Source organism: Nannobrachium achirus (assembly GCF_963921795.1).
Source record: "Nannobrachium achirus genome assembly, chromosome: 19".
Classification (NCBI taxonomy): Eukaryota; Metazoa; Chordata; class Actinopteri; order Myctophiformes; family Myctophidae; genus Nannobrachium; species Nannobrachium achirus.
Window position 1 is genome coordinate 47,380,185 of NC_137826.1, and position 17,139 is coordinate 47,397,323.

A 17,139-nucleotide genomic window follows, 5' to 3' on the forward strand; every position below is an offset into this window, starting at 1 on the left:
TTCAGAAAAAAAGTATTCAACCAAAACGTTCTGCATGGTTATTTTCCAGGCCGCAGCGAACGCACCTCTCCTTGCACTCCACCGCGCATCTAAAAAAAAAGGACAGATCTACAAGCTGTCAAGGCGTCGCAGCCGTGACGCCTTGACAGCTTGTAGATCTGTCCTTTTTGTTGACAGGCCACGCAGGCGCAGTGGTGGGTAGCAGCCAGCAGGACAGAGGCTGTTGTTTACATTCACTCTAGCAGAACTCGTCCTTGAGAAAACATCCACAGGTGAGAAATGAACGCAACCACGTCAATAAACGCCGTTCTAAAAGCAATAGGAAAGACTGTCAGAACGTGTTGATGATGTTGTTGTTGTTTAAACTGCCGTCAGTTAACGATAGCTATAGCATGTTTAATGCAGCTTGTGTGGGTTAGCGTTGTGTAGCTAGCTGGCTATATATATGCTATCAATGGGTGTACTGCATTTCTAGGGCGAAATATAGGGTTGTTGCCAGTAACCTCAATTTAAACGGCGATTTACTTTTTGATGACCCAAACAAAACGATGGGCTTGTTAAATCTACATGGTTGAATGAACACCATTTAAGTTAAGAAACCTGGTTAACTCCCTAAAGTTGTTGCATTGCATTAATGGGAACTAATTCTGGCTATCTCCATTCAGAAACATTGCAACATTTGCAAGTTGCAACACAGACCAACAACTTCAGAGCACAGATCTCCTCCAGGTGCTTGCATGCAACATGTGTCACAATGTCACTGTTTAAACACTGAAACCCTAAATACTTAGTTGACCAGGGTTCTCCAGGTCTATACTAGGTTTGCTCCTTTTTTGCCTTAAACACCAAAATGTCCTAGCTGAAAAAAGGTGATCTACAAGCACACCCATGCATTGTGAGCTTGTAGATTGGCTATTGTCTGTGAATGTTCGTCCTAGAATAGGAGGAAGGCTAGCCGCAAATTGCAACACTAGATTTTTTTATACTCGGATGAATCTAGGGTTGCAATACCTCCCATAGGGATCCAATGCATGAAAACAGTTTTTTGCTATCTGATTGTATTAAACGACTTCAAACTCACCAATATTGTGGCTCTATGGAAAGCTTGGAATTTACTCTTGCTATCTGCAAAGTGTTTGTTTCTGAAAAATCCACCGTGGAATTGTTATGATTTTATTTTCTGTCAAGAAATTCAGTTTGGGTGATTATTTTTTCTAAGTGCTGGAGTTTGGAAGCGCTCGTGGGAAGTCACTCAGCAGTCCTGTGTACCAGCTGGTTCTGTCACATAGCCTAATGCAGGAGGCAGCGGGACGTGGTGTTATAGAAGACGAGCGCTTCCTAAGTTCAAGACTTAGAAAAAAAACATGGCTGCTCGGATTTTATTGACAGAAAATAAATCATAACAATTCCACGGTGGAATTTTCAGAAACAAACACTTTGCAGATAGCAAGAGTAAATTCCAAGCTTTCCATAGAGCCACAATATTGGTGAGTTTGAAGTCGTTTAATACAATCAGATAGCAAAAAACTGTTTTCATGCATTGGATCCCTATGGGAGGTATTGCAACCCTAGATTCATCCGAGTATAAAAAAATCTAGTGTTGCAATTTGCGGCTAGAGGAAGGCTAGGGTTCATGTGGTTAAGCCAGATATACTTCATTGTGCCACTGCGTTGCAGAGTCCAAAAAATTGCGATCTGTATAAGCTCACAGTACATCGGATGATAGGACGACATGCTGTGAGTTTATAGATCTGCTATTCTCCGTCCACGACGCCATCATATGACCATGGAATGGTTCATTCATCTTTACAATAAAATGTTTTGTAAAAAGTGTGGGAGACAAATGTTGCCTTTTGAAATGGTTAGATGTCATTTCTGTTATTGTTGGCTATTGAGCCCCATTACTCTCTAGTTCCTTCCAGCCTTGTCAGTGGTAGAATTCTGATCTCAGCTAGATAATGTATCAACTTTATGGAGAGAGACCAAAAAAGACATAGTCCAGCTAACATCTTTGTACTCACTACTCCTGGGTGAATTTGATTCCACAAGCGTTGCACTGTCTGTCCGCAGAGCGCAACGTCACCTCGACTCAAAACAAGGAAGTATTATAATCCATATTTGATTACTGCATCGTCTATTTCTTGCTTCAAATGTTTTCCAAAACATTCGAGAGCAACGTTTAGTTGTAAATGACACTGTGTGTTTGTTTACTGTCATGTTGGATACAGCACAAGATTTACACATTGCAGCCTCTGCTATAGAGCGGAGCGGTCATTATACAGAAATAATTCACTGCTGGTTTCAGCGATTGACCAATCAGAATCAAGCATTCAACCAAGCCGTGTAATAAATATTAACTAAGGGTCAGGTATATCCACTGGATACAGTGAAGTACAGAGCTTGCAAACTCAAGTCTAAAGTCTTAATATTCAGTTACATATAGTCAGTCACAAGAATGAATCATCATCATCATCATCATCATCATTATACAAAACATTCATTCTTAACTATGAATATGGTTTACTTCTTTCCAAAACACAAATGGCTTTGTGGCATAACTAGAAGGACAAATTAAACGCTACAGTTTCGAGATGGTACTTTTCCAAACAAACTGATTGTGAGCCAATGGTTGTCCCTCACAGGGCAGGTCTATCCAGCACCATGAGTCAGCGGACGGAGAGGCGTGGGATCCACGTGGACCAGTCGGAGCTGCTGTGTAAGAAGGGATGTGGTTACTATGGCAACGCGGCGTGGCAGGGCCTGTGTTCCAAGTGCTGGAGAGAGGAGTACCACCGCTGCCGCCAGAAACAGATCCAAGAGGACTGGGCCCTGGCCGAGAAGTAAGAGCAGCTTCCACATGTGCAAACACTATGAAAGCCAAATCAACTGTCTTGTTGTGTGATTAACCCTTTTAGGCCTAGAATTATTGAATGCTTTAACCAGTGAAAAATAGCAGATATACAAGCTCGAGCTTGTAGATCTGCTATTTTTGAAAAAGTCATGAAAATGTGTGCAAATCGTTGAATATATGTATTTTCAAAGCGAACATTTGTAACAAAAATTTTGCTTCTGGGTGGTCCCTGGAACTAAATATTTTGAGATGGGGGTATACATATATACATATCATTTTGGGGGTTCTTCACATGAAAAGTTTTGAGAACCACTGACATAGTAGTCTCTCAAGAACAGGCTAACTGAGCCCCAATATTAGGATAAATGTGCGCAATGTTAAAAACAAAACGGAAGTGGGGAGGAGGCTTCACTTCCGCTTTATCCATACTCATCATAAGACTTCCGTTGCCCCAGACTGTATGACGGGAGCATTAGCAAATCGCGGTCAACAGTCTGGCCACGCGAGGCTAGCGGAGCACTGGTTGAGAAGCGCTGTGTTCTATGGAGATGTTGATGGTTTGGTTGTGGTGACTCTCCCCCAATTATTATAGTAAACGAAAACTAACTAAAAAACGAAAACTAGAATGGAAAAACATTTTAGTTAAAATAAAAACTAAGCTTTTTTAAAAAACGAAAACTAACTGAAACGGTATTGTGTGTTCCCAAAACTAACTAAAATAAACTAAAATTATAGAGAAAATCCCCTTAGTTTTCGTCTTTTGTGGAAATAAAAAATAAAAAACAACAGTTGGTGAGGTCAAAGAGAGATGTTGTATGTCTTAACATTCCTGCCACTCTCAACAATATGATGACAAATACCCCATATTACGTAAAAGACTAAAACTAACACTAAAACTAATAAAAACTAAACTAAAACTAAGCATTTTCAAAAAATAAAAACGAAACGAAACTAGCAACCTCACTTTAAAAACGAATTAAAACTAAACTGTAATTGAAAACAAAACCTCAAAACTAATACAAATAAAAACTAATGGAAAAATCCAAAACTATTATAACCTTGCTCTCCCCACACCCAGGCTGCAGAGGGAGGAGGAGGCGGCCTACGCCAGCATCCAGGGAGCCCAGGCTCCGTCCCAGGCTGCGCCCCAGCAGGCCCTGGCACCGCAGGCCCAGCCCAGCCAGGCCTCCCTGGGACCCTTCTCCAAGTTCGAGGAGAAGAAGACCAACGAGAAGACTCGCAAAGTGACCACCGTCAAGAAGTTCTTCAGCCCCTCGTCCCGCACGGCCCCCAAGAAAGGTACCGGCGACCGCCGACTCTTATCTTTAGCCGTGGGTACAAAAATACACATGCCTGACAAACTTGATGTATACAAACGGGTAACCACAATACCAAGCCTGAGAACTTGACCTTAACCTAATTTTTCTACCTATTTTTGTTGTCTTAAAAAAAGATTTGAAATGAAACTGACTGATCACTGACTTTAACTCTATGGGCCTTTTCCACCAAAAGAACCTTGGTTCAGGAACCAGTGCCGTTCAACTTTCTTGGAACCTTGGTTCGTTCTTGCGAATCGGCTTGCGTTTCCACCAGATTGAACCAGAGGAACCAAGGATTTTGTGGTTCCCGTTCCAAACCAACTTTTACGGTTCAGAACCAACTCGGTTCTCGGTGGAAAAGCTCACCTCTGGTTCATCCCATAGGCGGGAGAAAGAACCAGAACTGGTTCTTTGCCGGTCGAAAAGCGCCCTATTTGAGTATCAAGCATGACAATTTAAAGTGCCAACACTTAAGGTCCATGCCCGTTGTTTCCCTCTCCTGAAGGAGGGAGGGAATTGCAACGATGTTTACTGGATTTACAACTAAGTCCCTGCCTGGAGAAATGATCTATCTGCTGGCCAGTGGCTCAGTGCTCTCTGGGCATGGTCCCCAACCAAAGTACAGGGGCATTAGGGACAAGAATAAGAAGATATTTATCATGGAGTGGTTGATGCTAACGTAGCCTTACTGCAAACGGTAAAAGATATCTGGTGACGCTATTTAGTAGGATACATTTATCACTCCACCATTCATCACATTTCACCTTTTCTTTCATTCTTCCTTATTTCGTTAACACAATGCATTCAATATTTTTTTACTCTTGTCTTCCCTGTGTATGGTTTCCATTCCTTCTTACTGTTGCGTCTCTCACTTTTAATGAGTTCTAACCACCACTGTCTGTCTGTGTAATCCATTCCATTCCCAATTGTGTGTGGCTTGACCGTTGTAACCGTTCATTCCCATAACCCTGTCCTAACCCACCTCAACCCCTGTCTCAAAACGGCCCGTCTCCTACATGGGCTTTGACTTGGTCCCACACCATGCTCTTTGGCTTTCCCTCACGTCTGTCCTCTCCCGGCCCCCCCTCCATTCCTCCCATTTTGTTCTCAGCCCCCTCTGAGAGAGAGGAGAAGAGCCATAGAGACTGGAGAGGAATATTTACCCCCTCCTGGGAAATGGGTTCCCCCACCGAAGGTAACGGCTTAACCCGCCAGAGCAAGGGAGAGACACTTTTGAGAAGCTATCTGTCCTCTCAAAGGTTTCCTTAGCTAGAAGACTCTTATTGGTTCTGCTGTAACTGCAGTGACTCTGGTTTATTTAGATGGCTCGGTTTAGAAGAATGTCATTCAACTTTGCAAACAAAGCTGAATGCCATATAGACGGGCTGCTGTTGCTTCCTATGGTTTGCAGTGGGTTTGGTGTGATTCAGGGCCTGACGGCTTTAGAGTCCCGGCCGTGTACATAAACTTATGTACAGTAGTGTGTCATTTTTATTTTGTGTGTTTTATTGATTTGGATGTGGCTTACTTATGGTTTACTGTCATTGTATCCCCTCGCATTGTGGCTGCACTGGCAGCGCTGGTGGCCAGGCTAAGAGGTGGGTGTGTTTGTGTTGCACTGGATCTTGTTGTCCCTGATTAACCCACTGTACGAGCATTATAGCCTCTAGGCACAAATACACATGATGTGGTGCCTTGAGTCATTCACTCATTCTACTATATTTCTTCCAGTTAGCTTCCAGTAAGGCTGGGCAATATATCAAAAATGTACCTTATTCGAGGTATCAACATGCAAGGTATACAGTACATACCGATGAAGACTGCTTGAAATGAGGTATTGGTGTATGTGTCAAATTAATTAACAGACACGCTATGCATGCATGTAGCACATGCAAAAAAGCAGTCCATCTGTAACCAGGTGTAGTTATTTCAATAAAACTCTTCATTATCTGGGTTAGGCAGGCAGTGGACCTAAAGCAGAAAAACATTAAAAACAATATAATGCAATTGTTTTTACTAATATCGTGAGTAATATTGATATTGAGGTATTCAACAACATCATGGAATATGTCGAAGGTTTTCCTAATATCGCCCAGCCTTACTTTGTAGTGCATAATTATACAGTACATATAGCAGGCTAGTAACACCTACTAGTCTGACTCACTAGAGCATTAGACCCCAGATCATCCCTCTGTGAGATTCATTAGTATGTCATCAATTTGTCTCGATGGGGCAATAGTGTGACCTTTAACATCTATTAGGTCTCCGACCCAAATTTGATCCAGGGATGTTGGGATTATATGATAGATGCAGTCTAGGGCGGGGTAATATATTGATATTGTATCGATATGGTGATATGAGACTAGATCTCTTCAGGCTGAGATTTCGTTTTCAAATGTTTATTGATCGCCTCAAAGTACAGTCCCATGTAAACGGAGAACAAACCCCACCCATTGATTAGAAAATATCACTTTAACAAAGACCGTTTCGAGCTTGTAGATCTGCTACTTTTGATGATTTTGAATCCTGAAAAATAACAAGTATTGGACTTATAAGGTATATATATATATGTTACAGTATGTTCAAGAAACCAGTAAAAGTTGTCAAGGAGCACTCGTTTTGACGTTCACCACACACTAATCACCACCAGATGGCGACGTCAGCCACTGCTCTGCCATTCACCAGAGTGTATATAAGAGAGTTACGTCACGCTTTGAACTCGCCGCAGACCGGAAGTGTTTACTCTTTATTTACTAGCCTAGCCTAGCCTAGCCTAGCCTAGCCATTAGCTCCATTGTAGTCACTTGGACAGGGCGTTTAACGTGCGCTTGCCCAGGCCTTACGGCCTGGGCATAAATATAACGATTGCATTCACCACGGCTTCGTAACTCGCGCGGCGCTCCGCCGGCCGCGTGGCCCTGGCCCGCTCTTCGCGGCCACTCGCGCCTGCGGCGCTCGGGGGCGAAGAGCAGGACCAAGGTCCGCTGGCCTTCGCGCCGCTTGGGGCTTCGTGGACCCAGGGGGGCCTCGTAACTCGTTTGGGCTTCGTGGATACAGGGGGGCTTCGGTAGCCGCTCGCAGTGTCGTGGACAATAGAGCGGCGCACCGCCTGGAGTACGTTGTTGTGGCGACCGCTTGCTCCGCCCCGTGCCGCACCACGAGTGCTCCGCGTCTCGAATGTGCTGTTTCTCTAATATACTATGACATATATACGTTGTTTAAATTCACTAGTATGTAAGTGTAGTTCTGCTGTCAGCATCTCAGTCCCAGAGGTCTCAATAAGGTCATACCAGCCGTGAAGATGGAAGTATGGAACTAAACAAAGCCTTCCTCCTCCACAGAAACCCAGGAGGGCAAGACCCCCAGCCCGTCCATCAGCCGCCAGGCCAGCATGGAGACGGACCGCGTCTCCAAGGACTTTGTGGACTTCTTGAAGAACCTGCAGAAGCCTGGCCGGGAGATCCACAAGCAGTGCCGGGCCTTCATCGAGAGCATGGGCAACAAAAAGGTCTTGCCCTCACGCAAATGAAACACTTTTAATACATTAAGAAGACCCGAGGACGATACAAATGCCTTCTAAATCAGTGGTTCCCAAAAGGTTTTCTTGCCAAGGACCCTCAAATTGATATGTATTCTGCCGTGGACCCCTAAAATGTTTTGTGCCAGGGAGAACACCAGAAGAGATTTTCTTTTTGGGAGAAAAAACAAAACTAAATAATTCAAAATGATTTCAAGATTTTTCAAAAATAACAGATGCACAAGCTTGCATATGTGTCAGACATATCTGCTTATCCATCCCCTCAACAGCAAATCTAATATTTTGAAAGTTGGTGTGAAGTTACACCTCATAATGTAATATTTAAAGGCCTTTTATATGTTTTAACAATCATCTGGTCGTCATTTTGGTATTCAATACAAAATCAAGCAACTTGCAATGGGCCTGGTGTACAAGATACAATACACCACCAAGATACCCATGTACCTGGCAAAATACTTTATAAACGTTAAGGACGTCCACAATTAAAACACCAGAGGCAGCGCCACAGATCACGCTCAACCCAAAGTCAACTCAAACAAAGGGTCAAACTCGTTCTTCTGCTATACAACCAAAATGTGGAATGCCCTACCTGCCTTAAAGGAGTGTGGTTCCCTAGCATCCTTTAAAATCTCCCTGAAAAACCACTTACAGGCGCCAGCCATTTGCAACTGGCAATAACAAACTTTGTATTTACCTACTGTATGTATTTTTTGCGCTGTTTATTTTATTTTTATTTACTTTCTTTTACTATATCTACTGCATAGTATTGTGTTCTTTCCGTCTGTCATTCAATGTTATATGAGATACTTCAATGGTTTCCTATGGAAATAAGCTTAGTCTTTTCTAGGATCTCCTTTTAGTTGACCTTGTACCAGTGAACTGTACCGTCATGAAACTGTACTTTTTTCTATGCAAACTTCTAATAAAGTCTTCAATCAATCAATCAATTAAACAGACCAATGATGAATTGATCTGCCCAGAACTAGTACGTTTTTGACTGTTGTCCAGAAGAAAGAATCAAAGAACAGAGGCATTATGTCGCTTTTTTTGCGCCTGTCTTGATGCATAGTCTGACCGATGTCTTGACTGTCAGTTTGTATGTCTGTACCAGTATGTATGGCTCATATCCATGTCTGACCTTTTGTCTGGTCAGGACCTTGGTGCTGATGAGCTCTCAGAGTGTGTTCAAGACTTCTACCAGAACATGTCGGACCGCTTGATGACCCACTTCAAAGGTTAGTGCTGGGAACCCGTACCTACTGTATCACATGATTAGCTGATAACAAGGACACACTATCGGGTAAGGTAAAGTAAGGTAAGGGCAGCCATAGCTGAGAGGGTAGAGAGGCTGTCTGGTAATCAGAAGCTTTCCTATTTGCCCCGCCAGTCTGCCTTGTAAGTGTTGAAGTGTCTCTAAGTACAGTGCAAATCAGGTCTGTTTACTAAGCATAGTGAAGTGATATTAATGTAGTGATATTGATGAATTCCAAATATCATATTATTCTGAGGCACCCCTGGACTGGCATCACGGCACCCACTTTGGGAAACCCTGCTCTGTCCACAACTTTCCAACAACCCATTGTGCATTGCGCAGAAGGCGAGCGGCATTTCCGGCGTCGCAGCCGAGTGTGATCTACAAGCTCACAGCGGTTGCATCTGCGACGCGACGTGAGCTTGTATGTCGCGGAAGTGTCCTGCAGATAATTCTACAGTAAAGTCTTGCGGAAACAGGTGGATAGAATAAGTCAGTAATATGCTCTGTGTATTATTCCCTAAGGCAATTCAGAGCGCGTGGAGCGCGTCATGGACCAGGTGGAGAAGTACATCATGACCCGTCTGTATAAGATGGTGTTCTGTCCAGAAACCAGCGACGATGAGAAGAAAGATCTGGCCACGCAGCACAGGATCAGGTCAGTCTCCCTATAGAGAAACACAGTTCATCGCTGTTCGCTGTGATCATTCTTCTACTTTGTTTTAAACTATCAGAAAGGATCTTAAAATACGGGAAGTGCAAATCATTCAATATTCTCAGTTATGAAATTGAGTATTGTGCTCATCGTTTTGAGCTTTGAATGGTTTGATGAGAAGAATAAGAAAGAAAACAAGTTAATTAAAAAAAATATATTGGATTAAGATATGAAATGACTGGGATCGGTGTGGAGTCAGTGGACAAAAAAAAAAAAGGTTGATCAGAAAATTAAGAACTTATGTATTTATTGTATTGTTGATACAAATTAGAATAGGGTTTGTCTTTCTTACCAACCCTGGTGTCTGTATTTTATAAGTGTTATAAAGATTATAAAATAATAAATGTTTGTAAAAACATATATATTATTATTATTTTCCAAAATAATGTAGTATATATCGTGCCTGTGCTGTTTCTAATCATACCCCCCGAGGTTGTGCAATACATGCTACAGTATAATGAATGTGCATTTGACGATTTGTGGCTGCACTTTTGTTGCGTGTGGCCAGTACACTTTATTTAACCCAATCTCTCTCTGTGTGTGTGTGTGTGTGTGTGTGTGTGTGTGTGTGTGTGTGTGTGTGTGTGTGTGTGTGTGTGTGTGTGTGTGTGTGTGTGTGTGTGTGTGTGTGTGTGTGTGTGTGTGTGTGTGTGTGTGTGTGTGTGTGTCCAGGACGTTGCACTGGGTGGACATCCAGATGCTGTATGTACCTATGGACGAGGAGCAGCCTGAGGTGTCTGACAACGTGGTCAAAGCAATAACAGGTGTGACAGCAGCACTGTCACGTGTCATACTGTATGTCAGGGTTCCCCAATAGGCGGCCCGCCTACTGTCTGGCCCGCCTACTGTCTGGCCTGCCTACTGTCTGGCCCACACCAACCCCAAACAAACGGTTTTGGACATACAAGATTTTCACCCGACAACGACGATATCTGAACTGTCACTGGAGTAGCGGGAACACCGTCGTCGTCCCCTGCAATGCTATGGCCCTCTGCTTGGTACCCTAGACATTATTCGGCCCTTGGGGAAAACTAATTGGGGAACCCTGCTGTATGTCATGTCATGTCATGTGCCATACAGTATGTCATGTCATGTGTCAAACAGTATGTCATGTGTATAAAGTGTTTCATGGCGCCAGGACAAGGCTGATCATTAGAGTGCATTCCACACTGAATGTCCATAACATGGCATTGAAGGCTGCTCCATTGTTATTCTACTCATTGTAAAAAGACAGTTTCCTGACCACCATCCAGCTTGTTGTGACTCAAGGACTAATTAAACTAATTAACCCTTCCCTTCCTCCTCAGACATCATAGAGATGGACTCCAAGAGAGTTCCCCGGGACAAGCTGACGTGCATCACGCGCTGCAGCAAGCACATCTTCGCCGCCATCAAGATCACCAAGAAGGAGCCGGCCTCCGCCGACGACTTCCTCCCGGCCCTCATCTACATCGTGCTGAAGGCCAACCCGCCCCGCCTCCAGTCCAACATCCAGTACATCACTCGCTTCTGCAACCCCAGCCGGCTGATGACCGGAGAGGACGGATACTACTTCACCAACCTGGTCTGTGTGTGTGTATGCGTGTGTGTGTGTGTGTGTGTGAGTTTGTCTAGCTATACTTATGGGGACTAAACGCATGTTCACACAGTCACCTGCAGGGGACCCCTGACGGGGACTGCCCATAAGTCCGAAGGTTCATTAGTCCGAAGGTTCATTAGTCCGAATTTAGTTAGGGTTACTGAGGTTAGGGTTAGTGTTAGGGTTAGGCATAGTATTCTTAACAAATTCGGACTAATGAACCTTCGGACCAATGCCATGGCACCCCTCTGACAAAATAGTAGGTCCTCACAACGGTTAGGATTAGGTTAAGGCCACAGGACTTGCATAAAAATGAATGGAAGTCTATGTAATGTCTCCACAAGTGATGTAAATACTGTATATTGTGTGTGTGTGTGTGTGTGTGTGTGTGTGTGTGTGTGTGTGTGTGTGTGTGTGTGTGTGTGTGTGTGTGTGTGTGTGTGTGTGTGTGTGTGTGTGTGTGTGTGTGTGTGTGTGTGTGTGTGTGTGTGTGTGTGAGGACATTATTGGCTGCTCTAGTGCTGATACCAACGTCGTCCAAACATTAAAATAATGTCCGATAGATCGTCTGAACCAACATATGGGTCATACTGTAGTCCAGGGCTACTCAACTTAAGATGGCTCAGGGGCCACTCAGCAAAATGCCAAAAGTCAAAGGGCCGCAAGCTAAAAATGACGGTCCCATTTGGGACGTTTACAATGATTTTGTCTAATAATTAAGGAAACACACAGAAAACAGCCACATTTTGGGCCTAACAACCCAACTGCTGCTATTGTAGAATTGTTTGATTACTAATCATAAAGTAGGCCTATATCATTATTAGTAGTAGTACATGTCTTCAACTGGGGGGTTAGGGACCCCAATCCTCAGGTTATTACAGGGGGGGCTGCCAAATATTTGTGATACAGTTTTATATAATAGCCTACAGTAGGCTATAATACCTAGCCTACAGTGAGGGTCCCTGCTTTATCTCTCTCTCAGCTAAGGGGTCCTTGGCCTGAAAAACAACTCCCTGGTTTATTATATTACATTATAATAATATCCAAGATTATGCCATTTTAGCCAAAAATGTTTTAAAAACATAGACCTACAAGCTCACAGCGTGTCGCATCCACGACGTGTTGTGAGCTTGTAGGTCTCCTATTTAAGGTGCGACACCCTTGTACTGCGAAGTATAAATTAGGCTTCTTTCCCAGAACAGAACAGCAGCAGAGAAAGAGAGAGAGAGTTGCACCATGCATCAACACTCAACAGGAAAGTTATAAAACAGTGAAAAATACTTTGTTTTAAACACAAGCAGTAGTCCTACAACACCCAGCAACGTTGTTGTCTTGTGTGTGCAGATATAGCGCAGAAGCTTTCTTTAACAAAATGATCTCAATCAATACCGTCGGAGATTCGCCAAGAAACGGCCGTTGATTATAATATCACTCAGCCTGTGCTACTCTGTGACAACAATCAGCGCAGCGGACACTCATGGATGTTATTATAACGCTAATTACTGTACTGCTAATCTTGCATTTTTAACCTGTGCGGCTGCTGCTTCATTCAGTGCATTGCTAGTTCGTCTGTGTGCACTTCTGCACTGTCTGTCTGCCTGCAGAATGAATGTCCGAGTGCTGTGGTGGCGACTCGCGTTAAAGATTGGCTTTTGGGGAGGGAGCTGAGATGGTGCATTCAATGTGCCTCGGAAACGTAGGATAGAATGAAATACTACATGAAAAAAACGATACATACATCCGTGGAGTTTACCGATCCAGACACTCAGCGAACGATATATCATGATTTCAGCCGTCATGTACCGATACACACTGAGAAATGCTGCGTTCACTTGATAGAAAAATTATATTTTTATTAGATCATGACGGGCCGCACAGACATGCGGAAAGGGCCGCATGCGGCCCGTGGGCCGCGGGTTGAGTAGCGCTGCTGTAGTCATAACATCACAAGAGTTGTAACGACATGTTTTTGTGTGTGTGTGTGTCACCGTCACTTCACCGCAGTGCTGTGCCGTGGCCTTCATCGAGAAGCTGGACGCCCAGTCCCTCAACCTGTCCGAGGAGGAGTTTGAGCGCTACATGTCGGGCCAGGCCTCCCCGCGGCGGCCCGAGACGGAGGACGGCTGGCCCGGGACCGCCGCCCCGGCGGCGGAGCGCGCGGCCGTGAACCCCGTGCTGGCCGAGCTCCAGCAGAACCTGGAGCTGCTGTCGGGCCTGGACCGGAGGCAGGAGCAGCTGACGGAGGCCGCCCACAGCCTGCAGAGCCAGCTGACCTCCTGGCAGGACAGCGTGGAGCGGGAGGTGCAGGGCATCCTGGACCGCTACCCGCTGGAGGTCCGCCCGCGCGCCGTCTCCGCCATCGACGCCGACAACACGGAGAACGACCGGCTGCCGCCGCCGCTCACGCCCCAGATGTTCGCCGGGTAAAACAAGTCAGCAGAGTTAAAGGACAATTTTGGGTTTTTTTTACAACAAGGATTCATATTTTACATGACAAAAAAAACATAGCTGAATCTGACTCCTAACTTGGGAATTGTCCTAAATGCCGGTAAGATCAAAATGTGGGTGTAATTTGGCCTTAAAGTGCTTGATGAATCGGGCCCAATAAGCCCTTTCCCAAATGCACCGCAATCTTTCATGTGACTTATGGGGGCTGGTGTAAATACCGGTAGTAACAAAGAAATCGCCTGCTTAAATCAAAATATTAAAATCACTAAAACAATAGAAAGCAGTAAATGAAAACATTTTAACACTCATCTTTTCTTTTCTCTAATTACAAACTAAAATATGAACCCTTGTTGTAAAAAAAGAAAGAAAGTTGTCCTTAAACCTTTTCTTTTTAAAGATGAAACCACTTAAACCCGAGCGTCCCTCTGCTGGGAGCAAATATTTCAGCCTGTTCTCAGCAAAAATATATATTAGTATATGTGGCGAAAACAGGAGGGGGGCCTACTATAGAGCCCTGAGGGACTCCGATCAAATAAGTATAGGGTTTAAGTGGTTAAAAAGCAAAAGGGGTCGATGGTCTTTATTGCACTGAACCAAATTCTAACTGGACCACAATGCCTTTGAATGCATATTACTGTACTAAAATGTTGTATTCATGAAATTAACTGGTACACCGTAATAGGTTTCCAATAGAGCTGTTCGTTCTTGTTCTAGTTAATTTGAATTAACCTCTGGCCTAAATCTGGTAAGTTTCAGGTCTTTGTCGTCACTCCATGGTACTCAAACATGAGGAAAAAAAACAACAACCTTGTAGTCGTTGAAGATTAGTTCTTGAGCTCGTACTGCTGAGGGGAAACTGGGTTATTTATTTTTAGGTGGACATTTGGGGGTAATTGCTGACTGCCAAACGTAGAATGTAGTCATGTTCTGCTGGTGATTTCAGTTTGTACCACGTGTGCTGCTTTACCATTTGCCGCTGTTCAAAACCGCAGGTTTACCAAACCTGAATACGCTCAGATAACTTGGAACACTAGCGTCCCTATCCCGGGGGGAATGCTCACCAAACGTAGCAGATCTACACGCTCACAAGGCGTCAGTTCGGTGTGTAATATAACAAAAGTGCGGACCAAGTTCATAGCCGACCCCGGACAAAAGTAACCCTAACCCTAACTCCAAGTATAGAGGGTTTATGTGGTTAACTTGACACTCACAATTTTACAGTGTGTATAGTCTTAAGAGATCACAAGGAAAGGGAATAGTATTGTCCTATATGGTTGACACTGTATACTGTACACATAATGACGTTTAACCGAGTGTGTTTACATGGACTATATTTGTATTTTATTTTTTTGAGCTATTTAGTTCTGATTATTAGTGGAATATTATGGTCCATGTTATTCATTCAGCCCCATAAACACTCCTTGTTTCTTTCATTAATTCTTTATAACATATTCCCATTTTATTCATACTCGTTCATACTCCACTTTTAGAGCCAAATTTATTTCGGTTCGGCTCTGTCCAAACTACAATATGACGTCATTCAGAGGTTCGGAGGGGGCGGGTACCGTCGTTATTTCGTCTGTTCGGTGCCACAGAGATTTTGTGACTCCCCGAACCGAACCGAAATGAATTCGCCTCTAAAAGTGGAGTTTGAATCAGCACTTACACTTGTGCATTACAATAATGACTTGAGATATTACCCCTGCTATACTGTACACACAGTAATGAACTCCTTTGAATACTCTGCCAGCTCACTGCAGAGAGAGAGAGAAAGAAAGAGAGAGAAATAACCAATTCAGTGCTAAATTGGAGAGGAAATGAATCACTATTTTCATTTTTTGTCTGATTCTGTTTCCGGTCTGCTCATTAATGACAAACAGACTACAATGAATGACATACACAGGAGGTTAGAGAAGATCCAAAAAGCAAAGATTTATCATTCTGTATATAATTTTGTGAATATAAGATATTGTTAGAGAGAAGTGCATAACAAAAAAATAATAATTCAAAAACTACATACGCACATCTTGTCTTCAAACAATATAATCTGTGTTTACAACAATACTATACAATATGTTACGATACACAACTAAAACCCATGAACACAATACTGGGCTGTACAAATCATTCACAACTTACTTTAAAAGGGACACGATTGCACGCAGAGTCACATAGTTGCTATAAGCTAATGCTAAACAGGTACTCCACTAAAGACACTTTGAGGCTCGGTCCATAACTGCCTTATTAAGCAGTAGTAGATACTGTATGTAGGCGTTTTAGTCACTATTAACTTTGTTTATTTTTAAATTAGTTTGAAACCATTTTCTTTCTTTCTTTTTTTATTTCATTTAGTTTTAATACAAGAACTGACGGCACCAGACAGCTTAAAAGAAACGTTGTTCAACTACAGGTATATGTGTATAATTGTACCTGAACTTTGAATTGAGTCATGTTATTATTATTATTGTATGGCATATCTGTTTTTTTGCGTTTTTGGGACTATACATATATATATATGTATTTGCCAGGTTATGAAATCACTATTTATAATGTACCCACCTCAAAATGATGGGTGGTTTGTTGAGTGCTTGTGCTATGAATAAAATGTCTTGGATCCAGGCTTTGCTGTCTTAGCATCTTTGTCATGTTGCCACCTTGTGGTGGGATGGAAATACTACAGTGCATGTATTTATTGTTGAAAGGGAACTGATGAACTAAATGGTTCACTGATGTACAACAATGTCTGGCATATTTTCTGTCTAGCCATTTTTGCCATGTTAGTTTTTCTATGTCTTCCTGTCATGCTTCTCCGGACACATGACATTAGGGGCCCTATTTTCACCGGTGCCTTAACCCATCTCTAATTTCTTTTTTTTTTCTTTTTTTCTTTGCTATTTCGAAAAAAAACATTTTCAAATAGCTCACAACGTGTCAATGTCGATCGCCTATTTGAAGTATTTTAAAATGTTTTTCAAAATAGTAAAACAAGGCAAAGTTTAGTAATGAGGGGTAAAGGCCCATTCCCACTGGGCCAGATGACAGATAAAATTAATCTCTTTCTCCAGATATTTTTCCATTCAAGTGGATGGTAGATACAGATAAAAAAAAAAAATATATATATATATATATATATATATCACAGATAAAAAGAATATCTGTGATAGATATTGTTTTTATCTGTATGATGTATCTATGAGTTTAATTTGAGAATAGAAACCAACAAGTTCTTGACTTCACAGTGATTGATTAAAACAGACCAGGTGCTATGATATATATATATATATACATACATGTAAAATAGTTACTGTATTATCTGTATAATATGTTTACACATTTTTTTTAAGCTATGTTGAAGTTCCTTATGGCCCAAAGGTGGCGCTACAGGAAAGGTCACGGACTGCCAAAATCAGTAGTAGGGACATCCTCCTTTGATGTGT

At 42.8% G+C, this 17,139-nt stretch overlaps 1 protein-coding gene across 1 annotated transcript; it reads left to right on the plus strand.

Annotated features, from left to right (window-relative positions):
* The first annotated feature begins 209 nt into the window (after window positions 1-209).
* Window positions 210-16,075, plus strand: rabgef1 (RAB guanine nucleotide exchange factor (GEF) 1). The gene is made up of 9 exons (XM_080749055.1): window positions 210-272; window positions 2,643-2,840; window positions 3,930-4,150; window positions 7,512-7,678; window positions 8,862-8,943; window positions 9,486-9,618; window positions 10,348-10,439; window positions 10,983-11,239; window positions 13,259-16,075. The coding sequence occupies exons 2-9, from the start codon at window positions 2,662-2,664 to the stop codon at window positions 13,679-13,681; spliced, it is 1,554 nt and encodes a 517-aa protein (XP_080605181.1). The 5' UTR covers window positions 210-272; window positions 2,643-2,661; the 3' UTR covers window positions 13,682-16,075.
* Window positions 16,076-17,139: the final 1,064 nt, after the last annotated feature.